This window comes from Equus caballus, chromosome 10, assembly GCF_041296265.1.
Source record: "Equus caballus isolate H_3958 breed thoroughbred chromosome 10, TB-T2T, whole genome shotgun sequence".
Taxonomy (NCBI): domain Eukaryota; kingdom Metazoa; phylum Chordata; class Mammalia; order Perissodactyla; family Equidae; genus Equus; species Equus caballus.
This window is the reverse complement of record NC_091693.1, coordinates 23,273,844-23,287,221: the sequence shown is the minus strand read 5'-3', so window position 1 is coordinate 23,287,221 and position 13,378 is coordinate 23,273,844. Positions and strand designations below refer to the sequence as shown.

The following is a 13,378-nucleotide window of genomic DNA, read 5'->3' as shown; positions in this document are numbered from 1 at the left end:
AAGCACCAATGCCAAACTACAAGGAACGAAAAATCATGGAAACGTTTTTTAGTGGAAACATGCCACCATAAAGAGAAAATAATTCTTTAATAACCAACGTTAAAGGCACAGAATTTTGTGATCTAGCAGATAAAGAATTCAAAACTGCTGTTTCTTTATTACAGATTTTTTTTCCCCTGAGGAAGATTTGCCCTCAGCTAACATCTGTTGCCAATCTTCCTCCTTTTTTATGTGAGCCCTGCCACAGCGAGGCCACTGACAGGGCAGTGCTGTAGGTCTGCGCCAGGAAGCAGAGTGCATTGAACTTGACCACTAGACCACTTGGGCTGGCCCCAAATTGCTGTTTTGAAGAAACTCAATGAACTACAAGAATACTCAGAAAGATAATTCAGAGAAATCTCAAGAAAAAAATCAAAATGGGATTCTTACAAGAGGTAGAAATCATAAAAAAGAATGTAACAGAAATTCTGGAACTGAAGAATTCAATGAATGAAATGAAAAATGCAGTAAGGAGCATCTTCAGTAGAGTACAGCAGATGGAAGACAGAATATGTGATTAGAGGACAGGAATTTTGAAATAATCCATTTAGAGGTGAACAAAGAAAGAATGAAAAGGAGTGAAGAAAGCCTACCTGATCTATGGAATTCCATCAAAAGTACAAATATCACAATAATCAGGGATCCAGAAGGAGAAGAGAAGAAGAAGAGAGCAAAAATTTATTTAAAGAAATAACTACTGAGAAATTCCCAAACCTGGGGGGAGAATTGGACATCCAAATACATGAAGCTTATAGACCACCTGATGATCCCAATGCAAAAAAAAACCTTCTTCAAGAAATATTATAATGAAACTGTCAAAAATCAAGGACTTGGGGCCGGCCAGTGGCACAGCAGTTAAGTGCACACATTCCACTTTGGCGGCTGGGGTTCGCAGGTTCGGATCCCGGGTGCGGACATGGCACTGCTTGGCACGCCATGCTGTGGCAGGCATCCCACATATAAAGTAGAGGAAGATGGGCATGGATGTTAGCTCAGGGCCAGGCTTCCTCAGCACATAAGAGGAGGACTGGCAGTAGTTCGCTCAGGGCTAATCTTCCCAAGAAAAAACAAAAACGAAAAACCTCCCCTCTCTCTTGGGAGTGGCCCCTCTCCGAAGAGCGAATTTCTGGCAGCCTTATTCCTCAGAATTTTCTGCTTTTAGTCAGATAAGGGAAGCTCCGAGAAGGCTTCTCTCTGCATCTGGTGAATCTCAATTGTTTTCCGTTTAAAATAATCTTCATTCCTACTCTGGGGTGCACAGAACCAATGAAAACTCTCCGCAACAGCTTAAGCCACTTCATTCTATCTTATCCTTGTGCGCTTCGCTTTTAAGAAATTAATGTAAGACTCAAGTACTACGTTTAAATCCCATTTTGGTGGTTCGTGTCCAGTGGTTTAGCATGTGGGTTATTTGAAGCCTGTCATAATCTGGTCTGTCAGTCCTTCGCCAGCGGCCTCCGCGGCACGACTCCTGGCTCCCGTGTTTTCCTCCCGTGAACCAGTAGCACTCGCTACATCTCACATCGCCTTGCCCTTCTCTGCCTGCATCCTCAGCCCTCTCAGCAAACCGAGCTCCTTGCAGCACGGGACCAAATCACACTCGTCTTTATCTGCTTCGGTACCTGCGTGCGCAAGGCTGGGCGCATGCGCAATGCTTGTGACATGCTTTTGCGGCGTGAAATAACAATCACAGATTTGAAGCTCCCCTTCTTCCAGTTGCGGCCCAGCTCTGCTTGGGGGTCCCCGACACTTGAGTGCCTAGGTCACATGCAGACTGGACAGCTGAGGAGCATAAGACTGGGAGGGAGGAGGGCTGTGAGTGGGGTCCCCTGTTACAACAGCTCCCTACTTCCCAGGTTCTTTGATGATCAAATGGATTCAACCGTTTGAAAATCTTTTCTTTTTTTTTTTTTTTCTTTTTTTAATCAGTTTCATTTCTGTACTTTTTTTTTTTAAGATTTTATTTTTTTCCTTTTTCTCCCCAAAGCCCCCCAGTACATAGTTGCACATTCTTCGTTGTGGGTCCTTCTAGTTGTGGCATGTGGGACGCTGCCTCAGCGTGGTTTGATGAGCAGTGCCATGTCCGCGCCCAGGACTCGAACCAACGAAACACTGGGCCGCCTGCCGCGGAGCGCACGAACTTAACCACTCGGCCACGGGGCCAGCCCCTGAAAACCTTAGAACCATGTGATCCAGCGATTCTACTTCTGGGTACACACCCGAAAGAATTGAAAGCAGGGTCTCAAAGACACATTGTAGACTCATGTTCACAGCAGCATTATTGGTAATAGCTAAAACATGGAAGCAACGCAAATGCCTGTGACCACTGAATGGATAAGCAAAATGTGGTACACCTATTTAATAGAATATTATTCAGCATTATAAAGGAAGGAAATTTTGACACACGCTACAACATGGATCGACCTTGTGGAAATTACACTGAGTGAAATAAGCCTGAAACGAAATGACAAATATTGGATGATTCCGCTTCTAGAGAGGTCAAATTCATAGACAGACAGTAGAATGGTGGTTGTCAGGGGCTGGGGGAGGGGAAAGGGCGAATCGTTTAATGGATTCACAGTTTGCAAGATGGAAAGAGTTCCCGGGTTTGGTTGCACAAAGTGTGAATTTAACGCTACTGAACTGCACACTTAAAAATGGTGAAGACGGTAAATTTTATGTTATGTATATTTTACCACAGTTAGAAAAAAAAAATGTCTTAGAACCATCCCTTGAGGGTAACCTCGTCAACGTCTGATGGTATCACTGCAGATGCGCTCCGCCCCGCCCCGCCCCTTCCCACCTTACCCGCCCAGGGATTAAGAGTTGTCTTTTGTGCGCCTTGGCTCCCAGCTGCGCTTTTTAGAGATATCTATCAGCTCCTTCCCACCGCGGCTTAAACTCAGCCTCACTGACCCCGACCCAGTGCTCCAGGCTCTCTGCTCCAACAATTCGGTAAGTCTTGGGTAACTTCCCCTCTGTAGGAGTCAGGGTGCCCGAGTTTGGATATTGCTAAAGAGACCTCAGCAACCCAAGCGTCCGGTTGCGTCAGCCTGGCTCCAGCCTGAGTGTGAAAGACTCATTTTCCAGATGAAAGCGGGAGCTGGGAGCTGTGTGTGTGAGAAAGGGTGGTGGTGGGGGAGACTGAGTGTCTGGAGGCTCAGACAGTTTTTTTGGCTTGTGTTAAAACAATATTAAAGATGAAAACTTATATAGGGTTTATAGTGTGTGGACCACTGATTTCAGTCTCCTATACATGGGTTTGCCACACCCAGCAACTCTATGAAGCTGGCTCTATTATCACAGCATTTGAAAAAAATTGTGGTAAGACACCTAACATAAAATTAACTATCTTAACCATTTTTAAAAAAAATTCTTTATTTATCAAGAGAAACTATTCCTTAGCCCATATATTCATGTTTCATAATTCAGGCACACAGGTTAATGAGTGACAAACTTTCATGGAACTCAAACCAAAGAAATTCTTTACATTCCAAAGTCACTTTGCACTCTGAAAGAGACCAGCTTTCCTCAAAATCTTTCCTGGAATCACAATTTCTGTAGGAATCTGCATCTGCCTTCTTTCTTGGTGCAGCCACGGCAAACTTACAGAAAGCCGCAACCTCCAGGAATACACTGAATGCTCTAATAATATGAAATCGCAGATGCCTGGCCAGAAGGTCACCCATCTGAGCTTTCGTCAAAGCACTGGAGGTCGTGGTAGTTATTCTCAGGTCCTCGGTGCCTGCCCGCCACCTTCCTGAGGTCACGGCAGGGGCACACAGAGGTCGATGACAGTGAGAGGTCACGGCTGGGATGCAGTCACGACTCAGCTCCAAGGCAGACCTGGCGCAGGGAGGGGGAGGTGGCAGCTACGGAAACCTAAATGAGGGATGGGACAGAACTCACCCTAACCATTTTTAAGTGTACTGTTGAACATCTTAACCATTTTTAAGTGTACAGTTCAGTCCTATTAAAGTATATTTACATTGTTGTGTGATGGATCTCCAGAACTTCTTCCGTCTTGCAAAACTGTAACTCTGTCCTCATTTAACACTCAGTCCCTCTAGCTCCTGGCAGCCACCATTCTACTTTCTGTCTCTATGAATCTGACCGCTCTCTAGGTACTTCACAGAAGTGAAATCATAGAATATTTGTCTTTTTGTGATTGGCTTACTTCACTTAGCATAATGTCTTCAGGGTCCATGGAGTTGTAGCATGTGTCAGAATTTACTTCCTTTGTAAGACTGGGTCACGTTCCATTGAGTGTATATACCACATTGTGTTTATCCATTCCTCCGTGGATGGACGTATGGGTTGCCTCCATCTCTCTGCTGTTGTGAATAACGCTGCGGTGACCATGGGTGCACAAATATCTCTTGGAGACCCTACTTTCAATTCTTTTGGGTATACACCCAGAAATGGAACGGCTGGTTCATATGGTAATTCTATTTTTAATTTTTTTGAGGAATTGCCATACTTTATCCATAGCAGCTGCACCATTTTACATTCCTACTAACAGTGCACAAGTGTTGGTCAGCAGCATTTGAAAAAGAAGAAAACGGATCCAGAGATGTAAGTGACTTGTTCAAAGGCACACAGCTAGCAGTGATGCCAAAATTCCAGTCAGTTTCCTGCCTCCTGAATCTTTCCTTTTAACCAAAATGCTAAATGAACTTTCTATTTTGAGGGGCAGAAGCCCCCTGACAATAACTTGTGCTGACTGGCTCAGCCCTGCCCACCAGAGCGGTGTCCTCAGGAGACAATCCTTGATCGAAGGAGTAGGAAACAAACTGCTGACATTTCTGATTCAGACTGAAGATTAGTCCTCCCTCCCTCCAGGCAACTGGGAGGCCACTCTGCTTTGTTGTCTTGACTGATCTGGGCTAGACTCTCTCCCTCCCTACAAATCCCATCACATTTCACCCTGACTTTGACTTCCAATTCCTTTTCACTCTGCAAGCTAGGTAACAAAGCTATCAGGCTTCAGGATCTTTGGCAAAGACATGGGTGGAGCGTGAGCTGTCTGATGCCAAGTGCCACCTAGAGTCTCTTCACAGGTATCAAGTAAGGGAGGGAGTAATGATGGTAATCATTTTCCTGCTTTATAGAGGAAGGGAGGAAAAGAGTGGGATGGAGCTGGTGCACAATCAGACAGCTGATAACACGGCAGAGCTGGACATGGAGCTGTGTGATTTGGCTTCAAAAGTCAGCACTCTTATCCACTCAACTCATGGCACTTAAGCAGCTACTATGTGCCAGGCACTGTACTGGAAGCTTTTGCTTGCTTCTCTTCACGCAACCCTTCCAGTAACTTTAAAACATATTAAAAGTCTTCCTTACATTTGAAGAAACTGAGGCTCAGAGATGGATGGCTTACCCACTATGTTCTTTCACCATTGCTCTGTGGAACTGGTCTTACGTCCCACTCCCAGAGCTAAGGGTGGATGCACATTCTTGATGGCTTTCTGTCTTGTTTTCTTAGCAGATCTTAGCCTCCTCTTCAACTCCATCTAGCATGCTGTGTCAGAATGTTCGCCATTTTGGCCAGAAGCTGGTTCGCAGGCGGCCCCTGGAGCCAACGGAGAGGTCTGAGAGTCAACTGGCCCGTTGTCTGAACACCCTAGATCTGGTGGCTTTGGGTGTGGGCAGCACCCTGGGAGCAGGAGTGTACATCCTGGCTGGTGAAGTGGCCAAGGACAAAGCTGGACCAGCGATCGTCCTCTCCTTCTTGGTAGCCGCCCTGTCTTCAGTGTTGTCTGGACTCTGCTACGCGGAGTTTGGGGGCCGGGTACCATGCTCTGGCTCTGCATATCTCTACAGCTATGTCACAGTGGGACAACTGTGTGCTTTCATCACTGGCTGGAACCTCATACTCTCCTATGTCATTGGTGAGATGAAAGGGTTGAGGGCAGGTGTGGGGGAAACAAGGGACTTAAGATCAGGAACATAGGAGGGGGGGATTGGGGTCTTCCCACTCATCCGTGAGCACTTTGCTATAAACCTTGTGAGAGGAAGTGAGTAACAGTGCAGGAAAACCCTAAAACTTCATTCTACTCAACGCTCTCCTGCTTTCCTTAAATGACTGAACCAAGATAAATGGGAACTGTAGGAGGTGGGGAAGAGTTCTTTGGGATGAGAGGAAGGGAGAGACAAGCTTCATTCCCTCGCCTGATTGGAAGTCTTTGCTCAGCTGTCGCCTTTGTGAGATTTTCCCCGACGACTCTATTTAAAACTTCAACCCTCATCTCCCAGCGTCTCCCCATCTCATGTTACTGTTTTCTTGCATAACACTGATCTCCTTCTAACATATTAAACACTTGACTTATTTCGTGAATCATCTGTCTCTATTCTCCCAACACCATGAAAAGAAACTCTTTGAGATTAGGTATTTTGTCTGTTTTTTTTTTTCTCTCTCTCTGAAAATATATCCTACGGCACACAGTAGGGGTTCAATTTACATTTTTCGACCAGTGTTCCTCCTTCTGCCACTGCAGGAGCCGCCAGCGTGGCCAGGGCCTGGAGCAGCACCTTCGACAGCCTGACTGGGAACCACATTTCTCGGGTCCTGCAGGGAAGTTTCTCTCTGCATGTGCCCTACGTCTTGGCCGAGTACCCGGACTTTTTCGCGCTGGGCCTGGTGCTGCTGGTCACTGGTGAGGCAGGGGTCAGAGACAGGATGGGAAAAGCGGGCGGCGCTGGGGTGGGAGAGGCTTGGGGTGGTGGAATGGTGGGGGAAGACTGGAAAGAAGGATCTGCCATATGAGAGACAGCAAGGCAGGAAATACACCATTGTTTCCCATCCTCGGCATTATTGGCCTTTTGGGCTGGATCAGTCTTTGGTGTGGAGCGCTGTCCTGTGCATTGTAGATCTTTTTTAAAAATCATTATCAGATGTTGAGTAGCATCCTTAGTCTCTACTCACTACATGCCAGTGGCACCCAACCCCCCAAATTATGATAGTCGGAATGTCTCGACATTGCCAGATGTCCTTTGGGGTACAAAATCACTCCCAGCTGAAAACTATTTACTTAGAATGACAAGTTTTCTTCCTCTGTACTGAGACCAAAGATTTTTTTTTTTAATTGAGGTGAAATTCACATAACATAAAATGAACTATTTTATTTTGTCATATTTTTCCCAGCTTTATTGAGATATAATTGACATACACCACTGTGTGTAAGTTTCAGGTGTATAACGCAATGACTTGATACACATCTATATTGCAAAATGATTACAATAAGAAATTAACCATTTTATTTTATATTTTTATTTTTTTTTAAGATTTCATTTTTATTTTTTATTTTTCCTTCTTCTCCCCAAAGCCCCCCAGTACATAGTTGTATATTCTAGTTGTGGGTCCTTCTAGTTGTGGCACATGGGATGCCGCTTCAGCATGGCCTGATGAACGTTGCTAGGTCTGCGCCCAGGATTCGAACTGGTGAAACCCTGGGCTGCTAAAGTGGAGTGCATGAACTTATCCACTCGGCCACGGGGCCAGCCCTGAAACAACCATTTTAACGTGTGTAATTCAGTAGCATCATGTTCTGCAACTGCCACCTGTAGCTAGTTCCAAAGCATTCCATCGTCCCAAAAGGAAACCCTGTACCCAGTGAGCAGTCACTTCCTACCTCCCCCTCCCCCCAGCCCCTGGGCCCCACTAGTCTGCTTTCTGTCTCTATGGATTTAGGAATTTTGGACATTTCATATTCCATCTTCCCCACAGGAATACTGGTTCTGGGAGCTAGTGAGTCAGCCCTGGTTACCAAAATGTTCACGGGCTTGAACCTTTTGGTTCTCAGTTTCATCATCCTCTCTGGCTTCATTAAGGGAGATCTGCACCACTGGCAGCTCACAGAACACGACTACAAATTGGCCACATCTGGATCCAATGACACATCTAGGTTAGGAGGGCAGTCTGCCAAGGTTGTGTGTGTGTGTGTGTGTGTGTGTGTGTGTGGAGGGTGCAGAGCTGGAAATAAAGTGATCTGAGCTGACAATCCAGATGATGGGGGCAGGGGTGGGAGTGGGGGCTGGGGGAGGGTAGAGCCCAGGATATGGGGTGCTGATTGAGCAGCCCAGGAGAGATGACTGAACACACCTCATCCATGTCTGTCCTCATTCCTTCTCTCTCTATAGCTTGGGCCCTCTGGGTTCTGGAGGGTTTGTCCCTTTTGGCTTTGATGGGATTCTCCGTGGAGCAGCTACATGTTTCTATGCGTTTGTGGGCTTTGATTGCATCGCCACTGCAGGTAACACGGTCAATTTGTTGCATAAGGGTTTTGGGCAGAGTTTGGGCTGCCCTTGGGCATGGGGTTGGTGGAGGGTTGGCCTGCTTTTGGAGGCGGAAGAGGGAAGAGATTCTGTGCCTTTCCCAGTGTGTTTTCCTGATCCAACACTTCCGCCCTTCCTGCAGGGGAGGAAGCCCGTAATCCCCAGCGCTCCATCCCAGTGGGCATCGTGATCTCACTCTTCATCTGCTTTCTGGTGTATTTTGGTGTCTCATCAGCACTAACCCTCATGCTGCCCTACTACCAGATTGATCCTGACAGCCCCTTGCCACAGGCTTTTCTCCATGTTGGATGGGCCCCCGCCACATATGCAGTGGCTGTTGGCACTCTCAGTGCTCTTTCATCCAGGTCAGTGTCAAAGCTTTCTTCCCATCTACTGTCAGATTCCCAGGTGGCCCAGCTCTTGGGACTTAAGAGATGAGAGGGAGAGACACCTTACCCCTTGTAGACTAGGGAGCAGAAGCCCTGGTCTGTTCTGCTTCTCTGTGTCCTCACACGTTTCCATTTTCTCCTCCAGCCTTCTGGGTGCCATGTTCCCTACGCCACGGGTGATCTATGCAATGGCAGACGATGGACTCCTTTTCGGGCGACTTGCCCGGATTCATGCCCGCACACACACCCCCATCGCAGCCACCATAGTTTCTGGAATTCTTGCAGGTGAATAAACAAAACCCACTCCTTTGATCAGTTTCTTTAACTTGGATATTTCCAGTAGTTTCTCATCTCCCTTTCTCCACCTTGTTGTTTGCACCCTCATTCCAGCATTGATGGCATTCCTCTTCAAGCTCAGTGACCTTGTGGACCTTATGTCAATTGGAACCCTGCTTGCTTACTCCCTGGTGGCCTTTTCTGTTCTTGTTGTCAGGTGAGACTCCACTCTACCTTGATTGGGGGTCTTGGACTCACGGGGACTGATGAGGAGCTAATCCTCTTCCGCCTTCATGCTGTCCTAAGTGTATTGCTATGCTTAGGGTGGGAAAAAGGTGGATTAGGTTCTCTGGTGTTGGATGAGTAGGGGCTGGTGTTAATACTGTCTTCGTACCTCTAATTCAGGTACCAGCCAGAACAGGATTTAGGCAAGAATGAGAAAACAGAGGTGGAAATAATTGAGATAAAGCCTAAACTTGAAGCAAGTTTGTTGGAATCTGTACCTGAAGTAGGAACCTCCAAGACTCTAAAGAGTCTGTGTAACCCTATCAACACCATCCCCACTCCAAAATCTGGCCGGATTGTCTACGGATGTGCCTTACTGCTTGGTGAGCAGCGCGATTTCTCTTTGGTGGTACTCTGACATTGACAGGATGGGGTGGGAGTGTGTCTCCGGCAGCTGAGGAGTCTTGGAGCAGGCAGTTATGGGGTGGGATATGACCCAAGGTCTTTCTCCCCCCCCACCCCCCCGCAAACCTCTCAATATCCCTAATAGGTTGGCATCATCTCCATTTGACAGATGAGCAACTGGGGCTCTGAGGGTTAAATGGCTGGCTAAGGTCACAAGCCTGTATGTGGGTGGGTTCTTGGGTTCTTTCCTATCATGTGCTGTCACTTACAGGCTGTGACTTTTAGCCCAGGCCCTCTCAAGGAGCTGCCTTCTCCTTTCCTTTGTGTGATAAACGTTGACTCTCAGTGTGGGCAATCTACATAGTGTGCAGAGACTGAGAAAAGATAGGCAAAACCTAGTCTGCGGTGAGGGATCCTGAAAGCTATTCCTGAGTAGTGGAATCCTATTCCTTCACAGCTCAGTGGTCTGAGTGTGTGTGAAGGAAAAGTCTAGAAAGCCTTAAGCACTTCTTCTACCTGTGACCTCTCCTCACTCTCCTTCCTGTGCTTGCAGGGTTTCACCTACAGCTCTTTCCTCACTTAACCTCTATTCACCCCCAAAATTTCAACGATCATATCTATCCTATGATCGTATCTATCCTATCCACTGCCTATCATGACCTCCAATTCCTGGCTAAAACTACACTTATCATCGACCACCCACCTCCTATGATCCCCATCTCAAAAAATGACACCGCCAACCGCCATCCACCCAGATCAGAAACTCTGACCTCATCCTAGCACAATTCTCCCCCAACATTCAATCAGCGTTGAGTCCCCTCAATTCCACCACTCAAGATAGCTGTTAGACCCATCGCTCCTCTCCATCCACCATGGCCCTAGGATAGGCTATGGCTCTGAGGCCAACTCTGCCTCATTTCCTTTCTAACCCTGACCTCACCCCTGTGCTTTGTGGCCCGGCCAGATCAGATCCGAAGTAGTTCCCTGAATGCTCCATGTGGTTCCTCCGGCTCCCAGGACTCATCCCTAATAAGTCCTGCTCAGGCTACAAACCCTTAGGTGCCTCCCAGCTCTCCCACTTGCTTGGGAAGTCATCTGACCCAAGGTCTTGACATTTGGCTTCTGGAGTTGGACCTTTTCTCCACCTTGACTCTTGCAGCTCTCCTGCTGACGATCCTGTGCCTGATACTGGCCCAATGGCCCAGCCAACTCTTCTCTGGAGACCCCGTGTGTTCCACAGCAACGGTGCTGCTCCTGCTGCTCATTCTTAGGATCACTTTCATCATTTGGAGACAGCCCCAGAACCCCACTCCTCTTCATTTCAAGGTAGGTGACTTTAAGCCCTCAAACTATCCATCTTGAGTGAATGAACTCTGCATGTTTTGAGGTCTAAAAATTCTTTGCTGGACCAGGGAAGAAAAAGCAAGACGCTAAAACCAATGGACGATTCCCTGATCCACACTCACTACTTCACTAGTTCCATTTCCTAATACCTGTCTCTCTGGGAACATCCAGTAGGATACCCAATTTGAGGAGACACTGAATGCGCAGCGCAAATAGGGCTGGAGTCTTCCCTCCCACCTGGGTGGGGTAGGGGATCTCCCTTTCACACTTCTGTGGTGTGTTCAACGATTAACTGACTTTGCTCACAGGTCCCTGGTGTGCCTGTCGTCCCACTGATGAGCATCTTTGTGAATGTTTACTTGATGATGCAGATGACCTTCAGGACCTGGGCCCAATTTGGTGTCTGGATGGTGATAGGTAAGTGGCTTTCTCAGGACAAGAGGCCTCCTGGGTGACTGAGCCAACCATCTTCCTACTATGTTTCCTCAAAACTGTCTCAGATGCCATAACAGGAGGCCTACTGAGAGGGTGCCTACTTTTCCATCTCACTGTCTCACTTCTCTACTAGGATTTGCCGTATACTTTGGATATGGGATCAGACACAGCTTGGAGAAGAACAGTGATGAACAGCCACCAGCTTTAAATTCCCAAGCTCTTGACAGAAACATCCCTAGTGCTTGAACGAGTTTAACCACAGGAAGTGGATGCTGGTGGAATCCTTCCATACCCGGGAGGGATCTTCTGGTTCAAGGAAAGGTTGGAGCCTGTGTGGGGCAGGAAGATGGGATGCCTTTAGAGCCCTGTGTTTATTGCCAGTGGACAGAATGCCTTTAATGTTGTATAATTTTAAGTAAGTTTTAAAAGCATAATAAACATAGAGAAAAGCACATGCTTTGTAAGTATGTGGCAAGATGAATTTTCACAAAGAAAGGACAACAATGTAACCAGCATCCAGAGGAAGAAATAAAGTATGACTTGCACATAAGAAGCGCATTCTTGTGCCTACTTCCAGTGAAAAGATCGTCAGATAGGAAGAAAGTGCAGGTTTCAACTATATCAAGACTTGTATCAAGAATTGCAATTTAAATATTAAGACACAAATAGGTTGGAAGTAAAGGAAAGGAAGAGAGACATCATGCAAACCATAACAAGAAAGCTGCCACAGCTCTATTAATGTCAGACAAAGACTTTAGGACAGGGTCTAAGAACAGATAAGAATCATTTCAAAATGGTAAAGTGAAATGATCATTTCTATTTCTCCTCAGCTTTACTGAAATATAAATGACATAGAACATTGTGTAAATGATCATTTCTCTTCACTTTTCTGTGGTAGACTCTTTTTGAGTTACGCAACAGAATTAATGAAGAAAAGTTCTAATTGGAAAAAAAGTTAATAGATGGAAGAGGATTAACAGAATTAGAAAAATCACCATCTTGCAAGCCCTAATGAAATTACAGGGTTAGGAAACATTAATTAGTGGAGACTGAAACTATTAGGTGAAAGTTTGATGGAAAAAGTTGGTGTCACCCGATTAACATTCTTAACGTGCTAACGTGGGACAGGCAGATATGATGCGTGTGCTGATGCACTGTAATAGGCCATACAGAGCACTTGCCATGATACTTTCTTGATGAAAAATGGAATCAGAATGTAATCAAGCCTCTAGGTCAGCTATCAGTTCACAGAAGATAAGGGACAGTCACATACAAACCGAAAACAACAGTCAGCCAAAACCAGAACGTCAGCAATTCTCCAGGAAACAGAAGCGGTGCACTTTCTCTAACAATGAAATGACATGACCAGAACTGAAGAGATCATGGTTGCAGAGTAAATGCTATTTACCAGACACAGGAGCCAGATGCTGACATTTGGAGGAACAATCTACCGTCTCTTTTGCCAGACAGAATTTGCCTTCTTTCCCCCGATTTCGTTAGGTGTGGTAATGGCACTGTGGTTATGTTTTAAATATTAGAGATGCATATATTAGTATTTAATGGTAAAACTATGTAAGACTTTGGATGTGCTTTAAAATGCCTCAGCCAAGGGGGAAAAAAAAACAACCCTGTTTGGATTTGATTCAGAACAAACCATCCGTATAAAAACAAGACTGTTGTGAAAATCTGAATTAGAAGATATTAAGGACTTAGTATAAACGTATAAGAAATATATACATTTTTAGGGGCTGGCCCCGTGGCTGAGTGGTTAAGTTCGCGCACTCCGCTGCAGGCGGCCCACTGTTTCGTCGGTTCGAATTCTGGGCGCGGACATGGCACTGCTCATCAAACCACGCTGAGGCAGCGTCCCACATGCCACAACTAGAAGGACCTGCAACTAAGAATATACAACTATGTACTGGGGGGCTTTGGGGAGAAAAAGGAAAAAATTAAAATCTTAAAAAATATATATATATTTTTAAAGATTGGCA

General features: G+C 46.1%; 1 protein-coding gene across 2 annotated transcripts; it reads left to right on the top strand.

The window, feature by feature from the left end:
* The first annotated feature begins 2,863 nt into the window (after positions 1-2,863).
* Positions 2,864-11,940, top strand: LOC100063245 (cationic amino acid transporter 3). 2 transcript variants are annotated; one of them, XM_023651470.1, is made up of 12 exons: positions 2,864-2,994; positions 5,525-5,930; positions 6,537-6,695; positions 7,766-7,943; positions 8,179-8,291; positions 8,456-8,678; positions 8,848-8,987; positions 9,093-9,195; positions 9,384-9,586; positions 10,768-10,934; positions 11,261-11,369; positions 11,521-11,940. In XM_023651470.1, exons 2-12 carry the CDS (start codon positions 5,558-5,560, stop codon positions 11,631-11,633), a joined length of 1,881 nt encoding a protein of 626 aa, XP_023507238.1. In that variant the 5' UTR covers positions 2,864-2,994; positions 5,525-5,557; the 3' UTR covers positions 11,634-11,940. The 2 variants fall into 2 exon arrangements, with proteins under 2 accessions (XP_023507238.1, XP_001494593.1); XM_001494543.5 differs by having other exon boundaries at positions 2,866-2,994; positions 5,528-5,930.
* The last annotated feature ends 1,438 nt before the right edge of the window (positions 11,941-13,378 follow it).

Bases quoted from the DNA above. Each gene is read 5' to 3' on its own strand.
- LOC100063245 (XM_023651470.1), top strand. From the start codon at position 5,558: ATGCTGTGTCAGAATGTTCGCCATTTTGGCCAGAAGCTGGTTCGCAGG. The intron at 8,988-9,092 runs GTGAATAAACAA...CCCTCATTCCAG, and splicing joins AGTTTCTGGAATTCTTGCAG to CATTGATGGCATTCCTCTTC. The intron at 11,370-11,520 runs GTAAGTGGCTTT...CTTCTCTACTAG, and splicing joins TGGTGTCTGGATGGTGATAG to GATTTGCCGTATACTTTGGA.